General features: G+C 46.9%; 1 protein-coding gene across 2 annotated transcripts in view; it reads left to right on the forward strand.

Annotated features, from left to right (window-relative positions):
- The first annotated feature begins 245 nt into the window (after positions 1–245).
- LOC147607774 (transcription factor Pur-alpha 1-like) overlaps positions 246–17,042 on the forward strand; it is a 29,187-nt gene continuing 12,390 nt past the window's right edge. Inside the window, exons 1-5 of one of the 2 annotated variants that reach the window (XM_086789702.1) lie at positions 246–364; positions 471–921; positions 1,008–1,143; positions 1,241–1,288; positions 2,783–2,932. In XM_086789702.1, coding sequence (XP_086645828.1) covers positions 893–921; positions 1,008–1,143; positions 1,241–1,288; positions 2,783–2,932 — 363 coding nt within the window. In that variant the 5' untranslated portion in view covers positions 246–364; positions 471–892. Of the gene's footprint in view, positions 365–470; positions 1,144–1,240; positions 1,289–2,782; positions 2,933–17,042 lie in introns of both variants that reach the window. The other variant, XM_086789701.1, reaches the window with a different exon arrangement.

Raw genomic sequence — 17,042 nt, forward strand, 5'->3', positions numbered from 1 at the left:
TACGATGAGTTTAATAGTTTAATGCAATAAATAACACAAAAGAGATTAAGAAGTGTGCATGAAGAGCCTTCCTCTCTTCTCTCATTGTGAAGAGACACTCTCACAACTCTCTCTATCAATTGTGTAGCGCCTCTCTCTTTCTCTCCCTCCCTCCAACCAAAAGCATAGGATTTTTGTATGGATATTTTGCGGCATAGCCATTTCACAGGGTTTTCCGTCCCAGCTATTTTTATTCTCCTTTTAAAAAAATTTGTACTTTAATTGTTATTGTTTTTATTTTCTCTCGTGGAAACTGAGGCGTTGTGCGAGCGCTTACTATCTGTATACTGTGTGCGCGGGTGATTTGAAATTTGGAAACGCACAGGTAACTCATTGATGCTATGTGCTGAAGTCATGGTTGTTGATAAAAGGATACACAATGACGACAGCTGAAAACAGGAAATATGATGTACTTCATCGTTTTTGATCAGGTCTGAAACAATTTGGTGGTGGGGGCACTCTCGACTTTGGGCGAATTCTACGATGGCGTGAGAGTGGTCTTCAACAGTGATCGCCCACCTTATCCTATCCTGCGGGAGGGTCCCCTTTATATAGCAAACAAGCGGTTTTCTACATAGAGTGCATGAGTAGTGTGAACGTTCGTCTGTTCAGTTGTTTTGTATCTCTGTGTTCCCGTGTTTCTTTATAGGTTTTCTCCTCGTGAAGCCCTTTAACAGGCACAAATTACAGTCAAGTATAGCGATCTATCACTAATTAGCGGTAGCCTCGGCGCTCTGCAGCTGAGATCCAACAGCCTTTCGGAGGAATCCATCTCAGAATATCTTGTTATGAGCTGGGCTGTCACTTAACAGCCGGTTTTTGGGCCACATCATGGAAGGTGCCCCCGGAAGCGATGTGGAGCTCATCTCCAAAACCCTTCAGGTGGAGCACAAGCTTTTCTACTTTGATCTCAAGGAGAATCCTCGTGGCCGGTATTTGAAAATCTCAGAGAAGACCTCTGGTTCCAGGTCCACCATTATCGTGCCAGCCTCTGGCATCAGCGTCTTTGTGGATCTGTTCAAATACTACGCGGCTGGAGACAATCCAGATCTTTCCGGCAAGGACGCACTCCTAAAGAGTAGCGAGGTGCAGCTGGACCCAAAGGTTTAAGTCTTCTTATACATCTCCTTTAGGCTTTCCTATATGTGATGTGCTTATATCCAGCAGGGGCTGATGTGCCTGATTGCCTACTCATGTGCAGGTGTTCTGTTTTGACGTGAGAAAGAATAAGAGAGGTCGTTTTTTGACGGTAAGCATTCAAGTGCAATTGTATGAGCATTGGCATGTCCTTGATCTGCTTCCAAAAGTCTATACAGCCGCTGTTATGCGGAGTCAGATGATGATGACGAGGGCTTTTGCCTGATGCAAGTAGCTACATTGATAAGTTACGGTGTCTAGCATGTTCCTGAAGACAGATGATGGAGGCAAACTGCTTTCATGCTATCTACAGATCCCTTATCTCTAACTCTCTGCTTAGCCTTACCTCCTCCTCCACTTCCCACAAACTCCCCCTCCACCTTCCTCGGTCTTCCTTCCTATCCCGTACCCTTTCCCCGCCACCTTCCTCCCACAAACTCCCTCTCTTCCTTCCTATCCCCTACCCTTTCTCCTCCCCGAACACGTTCCTCTCCCTGGGTGCAGATGCTGGGGTGCCGCTACCCAGAACCATTGCCATACCATAGGCTGCCCATCGCCGCTGCGTGCCACTGGTACAATGCACGGTTTGCCCATCTGGGCGGCCACGTTTTGACTGTGCCATCACTGAAGGTTGCCTGTGCTCGCCATCGCTCCCACTGACACTACTCTGAGAGCCGAAAGCTCCCTCTTCGCCATGGCTCTGACCATGCCTGGCCAGCCGTGGTGCCTTGTTTCTTGCTGTGTTATTGTCTCCATCGATTGCCGATGCTTCTGACCTGCAGCTGCTGCTGCTGCTGTTGTTAGCGCTACGCATTTCGCTGCCCTACTGTTGCTGGTTAGCTGCCGCTACTGCTGCATTCTGCCATGTGGCTGCCTGCCCTCCTGGCTCAGCTCCCACTCACTGACGTTGCTGTCTGCTTAAACCGCTGCGGCTGATGGACACTGTCAATCCACACAAACTAAACAAAAAAGAAAAACCCGAAGGCTGGCTTACCACCTTTAGCCCTCCCCCCCATCCCCTCTTTTCTGCAAAGTCTTGCCCCCTCTTTGTTAGTACTGTCTGCTTTGTCTCTTCTCCCCACCCTCAAGCCTCTCTAGGTGTTCAAGATGGTCTTCATCAGTCTGTCCTTCTCATTGGTGGATTCGACAACTGCTTTGATGGAAACAATCAGTCACCTTCGTGAGTGCCAAACAGGGAGATGGCTAAATTGCCTTGGCCCTAAGCCCCACCAACACACACCCCCACCCCCACCCCCACCCCCCTCTCTCCCTCTCCCTCCCCCTTCCTCCCCTGTTGGGGGCATTTCCCATAAATATCCATTGATGTTCAAACGATCCGTTGGGTTTATTCACAATGCATGCTCAATAGGCCTAGAAGCGAGCGAAGCAGGCTTGTATCTGGCAGAAGGATAACCTGAACTTTCCATTGGTACATCTGAGCGGATGGTTGACTGTGTCTGGATTCGATATTTTTTGTATAAATGGCTGTTGTGCACACTTTTATTATTTTTAATATCTGGCCAGTTTGAGACTTGGTCAAATTTACCATTTTTGACCCTTTATAGAAAAGCAATAATTAAGAGCTTGAAAGTGTGTTTTTATGTAGGTTTCTGAGGTAACTCGTAATCGTAGTACAATTATTGTGCCTGCTGGCAATGCGGATGGGGAAGGTTGGGCTGCCTTTCGAGATATTCTTGCAGAGATTGACGAAGGTTGGCATTTGCTTGCACGTGAAAATAGACCAGTTGATCTTCAGGTAAAGGTTTTCTTCTAAATATTCAAGAACGCTTATCACAGATTGGTGATGCTCATGACCGAGCCACATGCATGTATGCATGCCTACATGCGTGCGCCTCTAGGCATGAATGCATGCTGCATGCATGTAGCCACTTATGGCTAGGCAGACATACTAACAAGGGATAAGAGACATACCATCTGGCCATTCAATGCTCTTCAGGTTTAGAGATGAGAGGATTTGAACCAGAGACCTCTTTGATACAAACAATGATTGCGTGTGTATGGGTGTAAGAGAGAGAGAGAGAGAGAGAGAGAGAGAGAGAAGAGAGCAATATTAACATCTACAAAAGACCCCAAGGGTCTACGAGACCATAAATGATACAATGATACCATGGATATGCTGAGCCATGGAAAAAGTAACTAAGAGAAAAGAAAAAACGACTCTCACTAGTATATACAGATGTGATATCAGCATGTGGTGACTCTCTATGGGAAACCTAGCCATGATCAACTAAAAACGATGCCCTTTTCAGCCAATACAGATCTGGCCTCTGTGATGGAAGCATGTCATGGTGTTGAAGAACCTCTTGGATCCTCATCTGTCCGGTGGAGGGTCGTGCTGCTGTGGGTGGGGGACATTTGGCCGGAAAAATAGATCAAACTCAATTACTGAGGACCCCTCTAGGGCGGCGGAGGACCGGACTCCTAGTGTGGGCAGTGGGCTTTGATGTGAATGGCGACTGAAGAAATCTGGGAAGTATCATGTCGGATCTGCCTCTCGGTATGCTGTCTCAGTAATGCATCCCTATGACGTCTGAGCTCCAGTAAGTACATACCCAGACATCTCTGATCATCAAACTTGATCACACGTGTGGGTGGACCAAAACCCTCAACTGAAAACGGGGGAGACTGCAGCTGGAGGCCGTGTGCATCAAACCAGTCAACTACCTTCGAGTACCATGCGAGTGAGAATAATGATGGTGATGGTGCTCCAACCACGCTCTCCCTCTCCTGATGTATTTGCTTAGATGACTCTTGTGCCAGCCTCGGAAGGCGATCCCTATCTAGAGTGTATACATGCTGGATGTACGTGATGGTTTGAAAGAGGGCATCTATCGCGAGTGGGGTTGCCCCAAACTTTGCTAGCTCAACCTTATGTGGCACTAACATCTTACTTCTGATCATGCGTGACAACATCATAACTTGTAGCCTCTCTATGCTCTTCCAGGTAGGTGTTTGTCACGTGCATGCTCGTGCCATGGCTAATCCTCAGCATGAACAACCTAATCCCTGATTTAATCCATTAGTTAGGACAGCAGTTAGGTCACCATCAGTAGCATCATCATCATCATCATCATCATCAGCAGCAGCAGCACAACATCATTATCAGCAAAGAGGGCTTTGGTGTCCAGTCGGCAGCCCCCTCACCACAATCAGCAGGCAGCAGAAGGGCCCAAGCAGCCGGCAGTCAGGTGATAGGCAGTGGGCAACAGTATGGGCAGTGCATAATAGTAAGCACAGCATTTACAGGGGATTTATCCACATTTACTATCCAGCAACAGGCCAACAGCCACATCAACTGGCCGACCAGCACCTCAACCCATATATAAGCAATAAGCATCATCATTCAGCAATCAAGTAGTTCATTCATCATCCAATCATTCTCCTAATTCAGCAAAGCATATGTAGGGCCAGAGGTCAATCCCTTTGGGGCTGACCAAGGGCCTCAGCCATGTACATATATTCAGCCACCTTTTTGTACAATATTAAATACAAGAAAAAACCTTGACACCAATCTCTCTCTTCTTCTTTCTCCTCTATCTTAATCATGTTTAAATCAGCATCTTGTTCTTAATCAAGCTTAGGGCTTCTTTCTAACTACACCAAAATAAGCTTCAAATTGATGCAACCAGGAATAAGGGGTTGTGGAAACGAGTTTACCGTTAATACTTACCGAAGTTCATCCTCTCGAGAGGATGACTCGAGAAAGCCGCTGGTGTTGCTCTTGCATCTAAGGTTGCAAGAAATCTTACGTGCTCCACATGTCATTTGGCGTTGTTTTGTGCAATAGCACGGGATGCTTCCATGGTCCTCTATCAATCGAATCTCCGTTGCTCGCGTCTGCAACTCGAGGGTTAAACTCGATTGTGGTAGTAACCCTTCGAAAGGGTCATCCAATAGAGGATCTGGGAACAGAAGGGGAGGGAGGAGGAGTTGGAGAAAAAGGGGTTGGAATCATTTGCTACAAGATGTCATGCACACTCATGTCTGCTGCCCTCAAACTGCTGCCCTCAAACTTGAAGGCTGAATCTTCACACTTGAAGAAGGCTTTGATACCAATGTAACATTGGTAGCTCGATGGAATAATCGGTAACTTCAATGCTCAGAATTCAGCAATCGTTCGCGATGAAGATAACGCACAGCATAGAGAAAGATGTGCAGAAATGAAAATGAAATGATATATTAACGTCTCTAAGAGGCCATAGTGGCCTATGAGACCAAAACTGAGAGTACATCTGAAGTTGGTGTCTCATCAAAGAGAACAACTAAATGAGACTAAAAAGTATAATAAACTGATTGTATTACAGTTATATAAGAACAGAATTGTAAGACTCCGAGATGATACTGAGTAGAAATACTGGAAAATACTGAAAAATGTATATTAGGTAGATCCATGTATGTTGATCAGTTGAAGTGTTGCCCTCTCCTTAGATCAAGTATCTCCGCCATGGGGCTGTCTAGAATGGAGAGGTCGTAGAAGCGAGGTAGGCGCCTCCGATGCCGAGCAATAATGGCTTTGATCTAGCGATGGTGAGGATGCCGTGGTCGGGATCCTGGTGGGCGTGGCTGACGGGCACGACATAAGATAACTGCTCTATCAGTGGTGACTCCTTGGGAGCGTGGTCGGTGCCCTGATGGCCCAATGGAGGAGGTATCAGGTGGTGTGTGGGCTGGGTTGCTGGTGCTGGTGCCGAAGAAATCTATCAGGGTCCTCTGTCTAGGCACATCATGGCTCGGCCTCCTATCTGCCACCAAGAGGGTCTCTCTGTGTCTCTTGAGCTCACGTAGAAACAATCCTAGGCATCTCTGATCCTCAAACTCCATGACCCTGTGTAACGGCCCAAAACCCTCTCGGAAGAGGCAGTGATATCTCCCTCGGATCTCATAATAGAATGTACATCGGCACATGTAGTGTTCCTCTGTCTCTACCTCCTGGTAGCATAGCTGACAAATGTGGTCATCCACGATCTGATGCACATATTGCCCTGTCTCAATCTGCAGCTGGTGTGATGAGGCCCAGATCTGTCCAATGGCACAACGTATCCCATGTGATAGGTGTACATCCATGTACGCCGGGCAGGTGATAAAATCATTCGGTGAGAGGTGTAGAAAATGGCTCTTGTAATGAGCCATTTTCGTGCCCAAGGGCTCAAGGGGGCTAGTCCATGTCCTCTCTGTGTCCACTTTGATGATATCCATCCTGATCACGCGGTTTTGCTCTGAGCGGGTGAGATCCAAAAATGGACAATCCAGATTGTACTGAAAGGGTGGTAGTGCCTCTATCCGCCAACCATGTAGGTCAAACCATGATCTCATCTGAGCATACCAACAATGAGTATCTCCATCCTCTGCCAATTGTATGGATGAGGTCAATGCCAATCGGGAGTACCTTTGCTGAGGGAGCTCCCATAGCCGTTGTAAAAAGGTGATTGCCTGGAATAGGGCCTCGGTTACTACTGGTGTGGGGCACCCAGCTCAGCCCGAACAATCTCATGTGGTACTGATGATTTGCTCCTAATCATGCGGGTAATCATCATTATCAGTGGTCTCTCCATTTGCCTCCATCCCTCATTTGTCCCTCTCTGAGATCTGTGATGTATACTGGGTCCCCAAATTGGAGCTCCGTACAGGAGGGTCGGTGTGACAAGCGTATCAAATAGCCACAATTTGGTGCGTGACTCCTGAAAGTGTATGTGTGCACACTGCCTCTCAAGTGCTCCCAAGGCTGCATGCCCTCGAGCTAATCTAGCTGCTGCTGCCTCCTTTAGGGAGAAACGCGGTCTTGTGAAAGTAACTCCCAAGTAGACATATGACCTGACGTACTCTATCGGCTCCCCTCGAAAAGTGAATTGAGGCTTTGATCTCGTCACCCATGCCTGTGTGGTGTTAAACACCATAACCTTGGTTTTCCCAAGGTTCACTGTCAGATCTCTATCCGCACAAAAAGCCTGTAATGCATCCAGGTGTCTCTGTAATCCCTCCAGAGAGTCTGAGATTAGAACAATATCATCAGCATATAACAAGATGGGTATCAACACTCCTGCCAAGCATGCCCCTGGGCCTCCCATCTGTCTACATAATCAGAGACCGCATCAGTGTACAGTCCAAAGAGGGTGGGCGATAGCGGGCATCCCTGTTTCACCCCTATCGTGCTGGTCACCCTATCAGATAGTCCGCCTGGAGCTTGGACTCTGCCTGTCACAGACTCATACAAAGCATACATCCCCCACTGCATATCCTCGGATACCTCAATGTCATGCAATCTGTGCATAAGCCTAGCACGTGGTACGGTATCGAAGGCTTTGTGGAAGTCCACAAAGCAGCAGTATATCTTTCTCTTCTGTGCCCTGCCCTCTTCAATAAGAGCCCGAAGTGTCAGTATGTGATCCAAGGTAGTAAATCCTCTCCTGAAGCCAGCTTGTCCATGTGCTCGATGACCATGCCTCTGTCCATCGGCTCAGCTCCGACTCCAATATAGAGCCATTTAATTTGGCCAAGTAATGACCAATCATGATCGTCCTGTAGTTGCCTGGTACCATGGGGTCCCCACTCTTAAAGAGTGGTACAATGATATGCTCTGTCCAGCTTGTCGGGAAACCCTCACAAATGGCACGATTAAACACATGTACGATGAGCGGAGCCAAAGTGTCGTGCATATGAGAAGTGCTCTCCAACTAGCCCATCATGATCCTGTGCCTTTCCATTCTGTAACCTGTCTATCGCATCTAGCACCATCCGCATGGTAAAAAAGGTGTTGCTAGCCGGTCTAGCTCCTAGTGGAGGGGGGGTGGGGGATTGTCCTGGTGCATCATATAGCTCTCTAGCATAAGTATGCCATGCCTCAGGTGTAGTAATCGGAGTACCAGGCTGTCTCTCTTGAAACATCTTCCATGCCCTCTTGCTGTCCTTCCCCAGGAAGAGTTGGTAGATCTTCTCCTCTAGCTTAGCCAGATAGGCTCGTTTCTTCCTCCGCACAAGGCACCGAAAGATCATCCTAGCCTGTTTATGCGTGTGAGACCCAATGGCAATCTCACGCTGTAGCTGTGCTCGTGTCTCACGACACTCATCATCATACCAACTGTTCTGTGGGGCAGTGCTGCGGGGGTGGGTGGAAGGGATAATAGTGCAGGGTATGAGGCGGATGCATGTAGTACACCTGCCAATCCTCTCGTGATCTCGTCCAGAGGGCTATGCGGGTCTAAAGCAAACAAGCCATCAGATACTGCATCTCGATAGACCCCAACTGTCTCACATGTAAACTGATATATCGGGTACCTAGGTAGATGAGTGGCTAGCCCATCTCTTGGGGATCTACCTACTAGTGTGAAACTCAGGTATGCATGATTGGCTGCTATGCCTATGGGCCTACTGGAAATCGTGAAACCCCGCACATCAGGTATCAATGAAGGAGATCCCATCAAGTAGTCCACTGTGCCCGCTCATAGCCTCTTGAGTATCATACAACTCTAGAGTCTATCTGCTTTGTGCTTGTACGTGCATTAAAGTCTCCCAGTAGTAATATGTCTCCCATGTTGGCAAACCTCATGATATCATCATATAGTGGTACATAGGGCGACTCTCCTGATGGTGCAAGGGCTGGGGGAAAGTAGCATACCGCCACATATAGCTCGCGGAGCCCCTCTTTGCATATTCGGACCCACATGTACCTCGCATCTGCATCTCTATGTACCACATGTATTTTGTCACGAAGCTCCTCCCTGTAAAGTATTGCCACTCCTCCAGATCCTCTGGTACCTCCCACTGTGCGTGGCTGAGAGAGAGAGAGAGAGAGGACACAATATTGGGTCCCGAATACCTTGTGTAGGGCCCTCACCAGGAATAGTGTATTTGCTTTATTAGAATGATGTAAATCTATAAATAAAGATTGGTTCTTGACTTGCACTCTTCACCTTGGTTGGAGCACTCTCCTTGGTTGTCTTGGCCCTTGGAACACACCTACCCTTTGTGAATTATGAGATAATTGGAATGAATTTTGCGTTGGCTATTTATAGCACTTTTATTGCTGGTCAATTTGCTCTACAGGAGTTGGCTTGTTGGAGCAAACCTCACGACCAGGTCTTCAAGCAATACATGCTTTTTATCATGCGTTTCATGCTGCTGCTGTGGCTGGCCCATAAGTGCATGCTCCTGGCTACTGACCAGGCTTGTGCAGGTTGCTCGGCAGCCCTTGGGCTCTGGCCAATTGGCTGGGCAAGGCTCCTAGGGCTTGTCGGCTGCCTGGCCAAGTCCCTTGGGCTAGCCGACAGCTTGCCCAGCCCCTCTACAGGCTGGTGGGCAAGGCCTAGGGCCTTCTTGGCCCTTCTTGGGTGGCCTAAGGCCTACCCAATGCCCACATCTAGAGTTTGACACTCAATTCTAAGGGCTGGACCCCTTTTCTACATGCAATCCTACATGCTTCTGGAGATGCCTGGTGTTCGGTTGCAAACCTAACACTCAGATCATCTGACATCATTCTAGAGGGAGACTCACAGTACGGACTGGCAGTGCTTCATGTGTAGGACAATGCACACTTGACCTTGGACGCGTAGAGTGGAACCTTGGTTGACTCGTCTCGGAATGGGTTCACATGGGACTAGTTTCCACTCCAGGTTCTGCACTTTTTTGTTTGGATATGTCCACGTGGCATCCAAGTGTGGGATGCACGTGACAGTTATAAGATAAGGCTTTGATAGCAACACATCTATCATACTACAAACAAAAAAGAGATAGCGATAAGCTTATGTTTATGAAACACATCAACTTGGGAAGCTCCTTTTTCAGATTTTTGGCCCTTGACATGCATCTCCACACCTGGGCGTTGGGGGACTTCTTGCATGCATATTTGAGGTAGGCACAATCTATACATACTGCTTTTGTTGATTTTTCGGTAAAAAATCAGATTTTGAAATTAGGGCTTTTTGTACCAGGTTGCCCCCTCCAAAAACCAAAATACATCAGCATCGAGGAACATGCCTCGTCAGGGATGCTGCATGGGAGCATGTCACAAAGTTGTCAAGCAATGAGAAATCAAGATCAGAGAAATGGAAGTGCACTCTTTGTGCTTTGATAGCAGGCGGCGGTGTGTGGAGAGCGCTTGCAAACGTTGCTCACGGCAAAAAACGTTTGAGCTGCAGCTTGAACAAGCGACACACACACACCACCTCTCCAAGGATGTCGATGAAACTGCCACGTCCAGGTATCCCGCCAACACAATCACCAGTGTCTGATTGCGAACAAGAGGTGACACTCTCACTGACACAACACAACTCTCACTGACACACACAGAAGCAAAGAGGCAGACAGCAATTATGTAACAAGAAGAGGCTATAGCCAACGAGCAAGAAGGTAACAACAGCAGAAAGAAGAGGCGAAGGCTCTGAGAAGAAACGACAGGCAGCACAGCAAGTCGCAGGACAGCAGCAAGACAATGACCGTCACAACACAGCAGAGACAAAGGACGGCCAAAAGTCCCAACCAGTCGAAAACCAGGTGAGGAGCAGGATCACGCTAGCAGACGGAGCAGAGGGACACACACAATTATAACCCCTTCCCCTTTGAAACCCAATAAGCGTGCCTTCAGGTTTTCCTCTTGACACCATGAGACAGCAAGAACAGGTAATCCACTATGAAAAAAGACATGAGAAACTTGTTGATGGGATCTTGTTGCATAGTTTCTTTATGATGTGCTGCATTAGGATTTTTGGGGTGCGAAGTGTAGGTCCAGCGGGGTGTGTCGTGACAGATTCAACCACGTGTCCAAGAGATAAAGATAGAGAGAGAGAGGAGAGAGAAAGGGATAGGGAACTTGCACAATACACCACATTGAGCGGGGAATAGGCCCCGCCCCCTTTCAGGAATTTGTTCAGGAACAATCCACGGACTTTTCCAAGCTAGGACTAATACAATCAATGAGTACAATATCAAGCAAATATGTCGATGTAGAAATCTGGATTGAAGTTGATGTCGAGGCACAAGATCTTTGATGTCGAGCACACCTCAAGGATGACCCACAAGAGTCTATCACCGGGCTAGTACCAATGTCCAGAGTTTGAATCAAATCCCAAATCTCTATGATGTCCAAGAAAACTCAATATCCAATTTGTAGAAAATCCTCAAGAAAGCAAACACCAAGATGGTGATGGAACCCTTAACTCGGGTGGCGGATTTATGAACATGATATCAAATCTCTTGCTTGCAAAGTTGAAGAGAACACAGGGCAGCATTGGGGGGTAAGGGTGGCGCTGTTGGGTAGTGACTGAGGGCGGTAGGGAGCAGCATAGGCGGCGCAGTGCGGCGACGATAGTGCAACCGACGCAGTTGGGCGGCGCAAATGACAAAGCTGGGAGGAGTTGGCAGAGTTCGACGGCAGGGGTTGGCGCAGGTGGCTCTCTAGCGGGGTTCTAAGTAGATTTCGGGGTGCCTGTGTACGTGGCACCCTGCGGGCCCCAACATGAGCGGTCACCTAGCCAGTGACCACCTCGGTCTCGACAGTGGTGCAGACAGTGGTGCAAAAGAGTTATGAACACACGTCGGTATGTCAGTGCATTTGTTGGGATTCGAACCTAGGTCCTTGCTAGGGGAGGCGAAGCTCCTATCCACTACACTGCGCGTACACTTGTGATATACACACATGTCCATAACACCTTATGGACATATGTCTACAAATGGGCCCGTCACCGGCCATTGATTGGGTGATCGGGCCTGCGGGGTGCCACGTATGCAGGCACTCCGAAATCTACCTAGAGCCCTCCAGTGGCGGCGAGGAGATGAAGAAGACGATGGTGATGACATCCTTGTTCTTCATAATCTTGATACCAAAAGAGAGACTCAAGGTTCTTTTTATACTTGGGGAGAGTCTTGCGTTTTGCCAAAAAAGCTCTAGTCAAGCTTTTTGCTTTGCTTTTGTCTTTTGCTTTTATATTTTAATAATAATGAAATATTACTCATCTTTTGCTAAAGTTTTTGAATTATCGTTTTTCTAGCTTTAGGGCCTTGCTTTTTGGTTCTAGAGTTGCTTTTTGAAAAAGCGGCTTTTAGCTTTTTGATCCAACTTAGTCTTCTCTTTCCAATGGTGTCCTTAGCTCGTGGTGGTCAACTTGGTTTGACTATTTACTTTTTCTTGTTTTTTTGTCAAAAAATGGTGCTTTTTCTTTAGTCAACTTCATGATCCTTGTTCTCATGCTTTCATCAACCTGTCCATGTGTCTGGACATGTGTTCCATCATGTGAAAAGAGCTAGGAGGGCCAAATAGTTACATTCTCCCTTATATCGCAGTTGTCCTTAACTGTGGAATACAAGTGTTTCATATGTTTCAGGTACTAGCTCCATATGGTGATCTTGTGCATTTGGTCTTTCCTAATATATGTGGTGTTATCTGCTCATGTGGCAATATCTATATGTCTATCTTTGACCAATGGCTGTCACATGCACTCTGCACTCAGTGCATGGTGACAAGATGGCTCATCATCAGACAGCAATGCAACATTTGTACATTATTAGAACCCAGCAGGATGATATTTGTCGTACGCCGTGATCCCAGCGTACATCCTCAATCCAGGATAAGTCAGGCACGAGCTATGTAGGTCATTCCTCAGCCTTAGTGGGTCAGTCACTCAGTCAAGTCCCTCAACCCACTTGGAGAGAATCATTCATGCATGTAGAGTCAGTAGGAGCCTTAGGGTTTGCATCAAAAAGCACTATGCATCTTGCATGATATGCATTCATATGCTTGTGCATCATTTAGAACATCACAGATGCCTTAGGAAATTTACTAGGATTTATTTGGTATTTTTTCCATATTTTATGGTATTCGTTTAGCATTTAATGTCATTTATAAATATAAACTTTATTAAATAAATTACCAACCAACTTGACCAGTCCCTACTTAGTATAAATAGGCTTGCATAGGGCTTAGTTCTTCATTCAGTCTTCAGAAGCCAGGCGCCCTTCATCCTCAGCCTTAGGAGTATCCACGCTTGCAGCCCTAGACTAATCCAACCTTCTTGGAGCTTCTGCGTTTGCTTCTCTAGCCTGGAGATCTTGCGTTTTTGCTTCCATCAGCCATAGCAGTTCAACGCAGCAGTCCAGTAGTCTATATAGCAGCTTAGGAGTACCTGCAGATCATAGGCGCTTGCATTCAGCATCTTTTCAGGCCCCAATTCAGCAAGCATCTCTGCGTTTCCTGCATATAACATAGCCAGCAGGTGTTCAGTTCAGTCCAGCCGTGCGTTTACAGTCTACAACAGTCCTACCCGTGTTTTTAGTCCAGCATCAGTTCTACGACAGTATTTTGCCCTCCGTGCATCATCCATACATGCTACAGTCATCTGGTGAAGGTAACATATCATTCATAAGCATTTACAACATATTTACATAGCTTAGAACAGTCCACAGCAGTCCTTTCTCAGCCTTAGGTGTGCAGCCCTTCCTCATGCCCTTGGGAAGAGTGCATAGGCTCGAGATCAGTTCATTGAGGTGTTTCTAGAGTCGTGTATAGTTCAGCCAGGCTTCCGATCCTCCGAGATCTTGCGTTTGGCTTATCTACAGTCCACAATCATTCTCTCTAAAGTAATAAAGCAAATACTATCACGTTATCGAGATAGGGGGCCCTTTAGTGGGTAATTTGGGACCCAATCTAGTATACAGTTCTCATATCTCTCTCTCATATCTCTTTAAAGTTTGAAGTATTAAAGTAGATTGTTAAACTCACGAAACTCAGGATACGGAAGACGGTGTGAGCATTTGTGTGACAGGATCCTCTAATACAAAGACTTCCGCTGCATATTACATTGGTATCAGATTCAGATTGTTCACACACACCGCATCCTAGCGTGGGGGCATCCTTGGATGGTTAGATTGCGTTCCGGCATGACCACCGACTTCAGCGTCATGTCCATAGAAGAGAGTACTCATCAGCCGGAAGACGTCTCCCCCGAAGGAGACCATGTTCTTCCGCCTACAGCAAACACCATAGCTCTTCTTAGAGCTCAGAACCAGTTGCTCATGGAGCGTCTCCAACTCTTGGAGGCAGCAGCAGCAGCACGTTCTCCTCCGTCTCCAGCAGCACCCGACTACATCTCCCTCTTCTTTCAGATGGAACAACAAAGGAGAGAGGATGAGGCTCGAAGGAAAGAAGAAAGACGGGACTATGAGAAAGCCCAACACAGGATCGACGAAGACCGACGTCAGGTTGAACTTGCCGCTCGAGAACACCAACGTGAGCTTGATCGAGAACGTATGTTACTCGACCACCAACGGGAAAAGGAGGCCATACACTTGAGGTATCAGCAGCTCCCCTCAGTCTCCCCAGTCGTCATAGGTGTCACCAGCCCGCAGTTCATAGCATCATCAACCACCGTCATTCGCAGTCAACCAAACTTCAGTAAGTATGATGATAAGTGTGATCATTCATCAGTTAATCAATTTATTCATCAGTTTAATGCTCATTTTCCATTAGCTAGGATCACACACCCACAAGATAAAGTCCACTTAGCGGCTCCCCATCTCATTGGTGAGGCAGCATTGGTCTAGTATTCATACAGACCAGGCCATAGTATTCATACAGACCAGGCCACAGGTGTCACAGCCTTTGACTGAGACATCTTTGTCCATGACCTGAAGACCAAATTTCTCCCGCCCCAGTACATGATTGGTCTGAAAGATGAGTTCTATGGACTCAAACACAGAACGGATTCCCAATGCTTTAGTTTTCCCGAAAAGGTTATTACTTTAGCACAGCAGTTAGGGCTATCTGCGCAGGCCAAGATGGAGCAATTCATTCGTGGATTGGATCCTAACATTTGGTTCACAGTTCATAACTTTGAACCTAGTACATATGACCGGGCTTTGACTCTCGCTCAGAATGAAGAAATGAAGATGAACGGAGGCAAGCCCAAGCAGTTATCACAGTCTAGTACCAAACCCCAACAAGGGAAGGGTAATTCGTCTTTTAAAGACACTAAGACAGACAACAGTCCTAGCTCTAGTTCAGGGGGTAAGGAATCCAAGGCTAAGAAAACCCTTGAGGAAAAGGCTCAAGCAAGCATCACTGGAGGCTATCTTCCTCCAGAGGATCAAAGACAGTATCAGTCATAAAACAGATGTTTTTTCTGTCACACCATTGGGCATGGTAAGAAGGATTGTCCACAAAGGCAAGCGGAGTAAGCCTCCAAAGAGCCTTCTGCCACAGTTGCCGTAGTATCTCCCGCTCCTCTAGATCCGTCTGCTACCACAAACGTAGTTCAGAGTACCTTCTATGCATTCCATGTCATCCATGGTACTTGATGCTAAGCAGGAGGGTGAGGCAACAACCACACAGAAAAGCCTGATCCGAGCTTATGGCTCTGCCAAGGGTCGACAGTTCATAATCCTTTTTGACATGGGTACTTCTGAGGACGCCATCTCTCCCCAGTTGGCTACCAACATGAGCTGTACCTTAGTGCCCTATCATTTGGAGGTAGACGGTTTACACTTGGTCCCCGCACCCATATATCTCAACAGGCACAACAGTTTTCTTTTCAAGTTCAAAAGGCCTCATTCCAACGAGATTTCATCGTCTCTCCTCTTTTGGGATGTGACATGATCTTAGGAATCCAGTGGTTTCGTCAGTATGAACCTATTCCCAATTAGGGGCAGGACACCTTTATTATCTCTAAAGGTTTTCTTGAGCCTGTCATGATTCGGGGGGATAGGAGCATTCTTGGCGTTCCTATGATTTCTCATCTCCAAGCCCGACAAGCTATGTGCAAGGGAGCAGAAGGAGCATTGATTTATGCTCAGACAGCTTCTATCTCATCGATAATCGTTGTCTCATCATCTTTAGTCCCTCAGTTGGCAGATCTCCTTTCTCATTCAGACATTTTTAAGGATGATCTCCTATCCAGTATCCCACAGTTTTAGCAGAACCTCCTAGCAAGTTTCTCTCTTGTCTTTCCAAGACTTTCAAGGGCAAGCTAGAACAGCAGTCAGTTCTCAAACATTTGAAACATGTTCCTTATGGACACATTTTCACAGTCACCACAGACCACCAAGCACTTAAGTGGCTCCCGACGATGCCAAGTGCCCAGTGGACTGATCAGCACACTAGACAGGGTCAGCTCTTCCACTAGTTTGGAGGAATGGTCAAGTACATTCTTGGTCAGCATAACCCAGTATTAGCAGATGTTCTTAGTAGAAAGACCAGTATCCAGACCAGTCAGGAGTCTACCATTCTCAACATCTCTAGAAAAGACTTAAAAGGCATAGAAGATCAGTATGTCGATTTCGCAGAGTTTGGTACTCAACCCAGTTTGGCCCTCAATTTTGAGCCTGGCCATGATTTATAAATATAAACTTTATTAAATAAATGACCAGTCAACTTGACGAGCTCCTAGTTAGTATAAATAGGCTTGCATAAGGCTTAGTTCTTCATTCAGTCTTCAAAAGCCAGGCGTCCTTCATCCTCAGCCTTAGGAGCATCCACGCCTGCAGCCCTAGACTAATCCAACCTTCTTGGAGCTTCTGCATTTGCTTCTCCAGCTTGGAGATCTTGCGTTTTTGCTTCCATTAGCCATAGCAGTTCAACGCAGCAGTCTAGTAGTCTGTACAGCAGCTCAGCAGGACCTGCAGATCATACGCGCCTACATTCAACACCTTTTCAGGCTCCAATTCAGCAAGCATCTCTGCGTTTTCTACATATAACATAGCTAGCAAGTGTTCAGTTCAGCCCAACCGTGCGTTTACAGTTCTACAGTAGTCCTACTTGCGTTTCAGTCCAGCATCAGTTCTACAACAGTATTCTGCCCTCTGTGCATCATCCATACATGCTACAGTCATCTAGTGATGAAGGTAACATATCATTCATAAGCATT

Source organism: Cibotium barometz, chromosome 54, assembly GCF_041138505.1.
Source record: "Cibotium barometz isolate CiBa-2024 chromosome 54, ASM4113850v1, whole genome shotgun sequence".
NCBI lineage: Eukaryota > Viridiplantae > Streptophyta > Polypodiopsida > Cyatheales > Cibotiaceae > Cibotium > Cibotium barometz.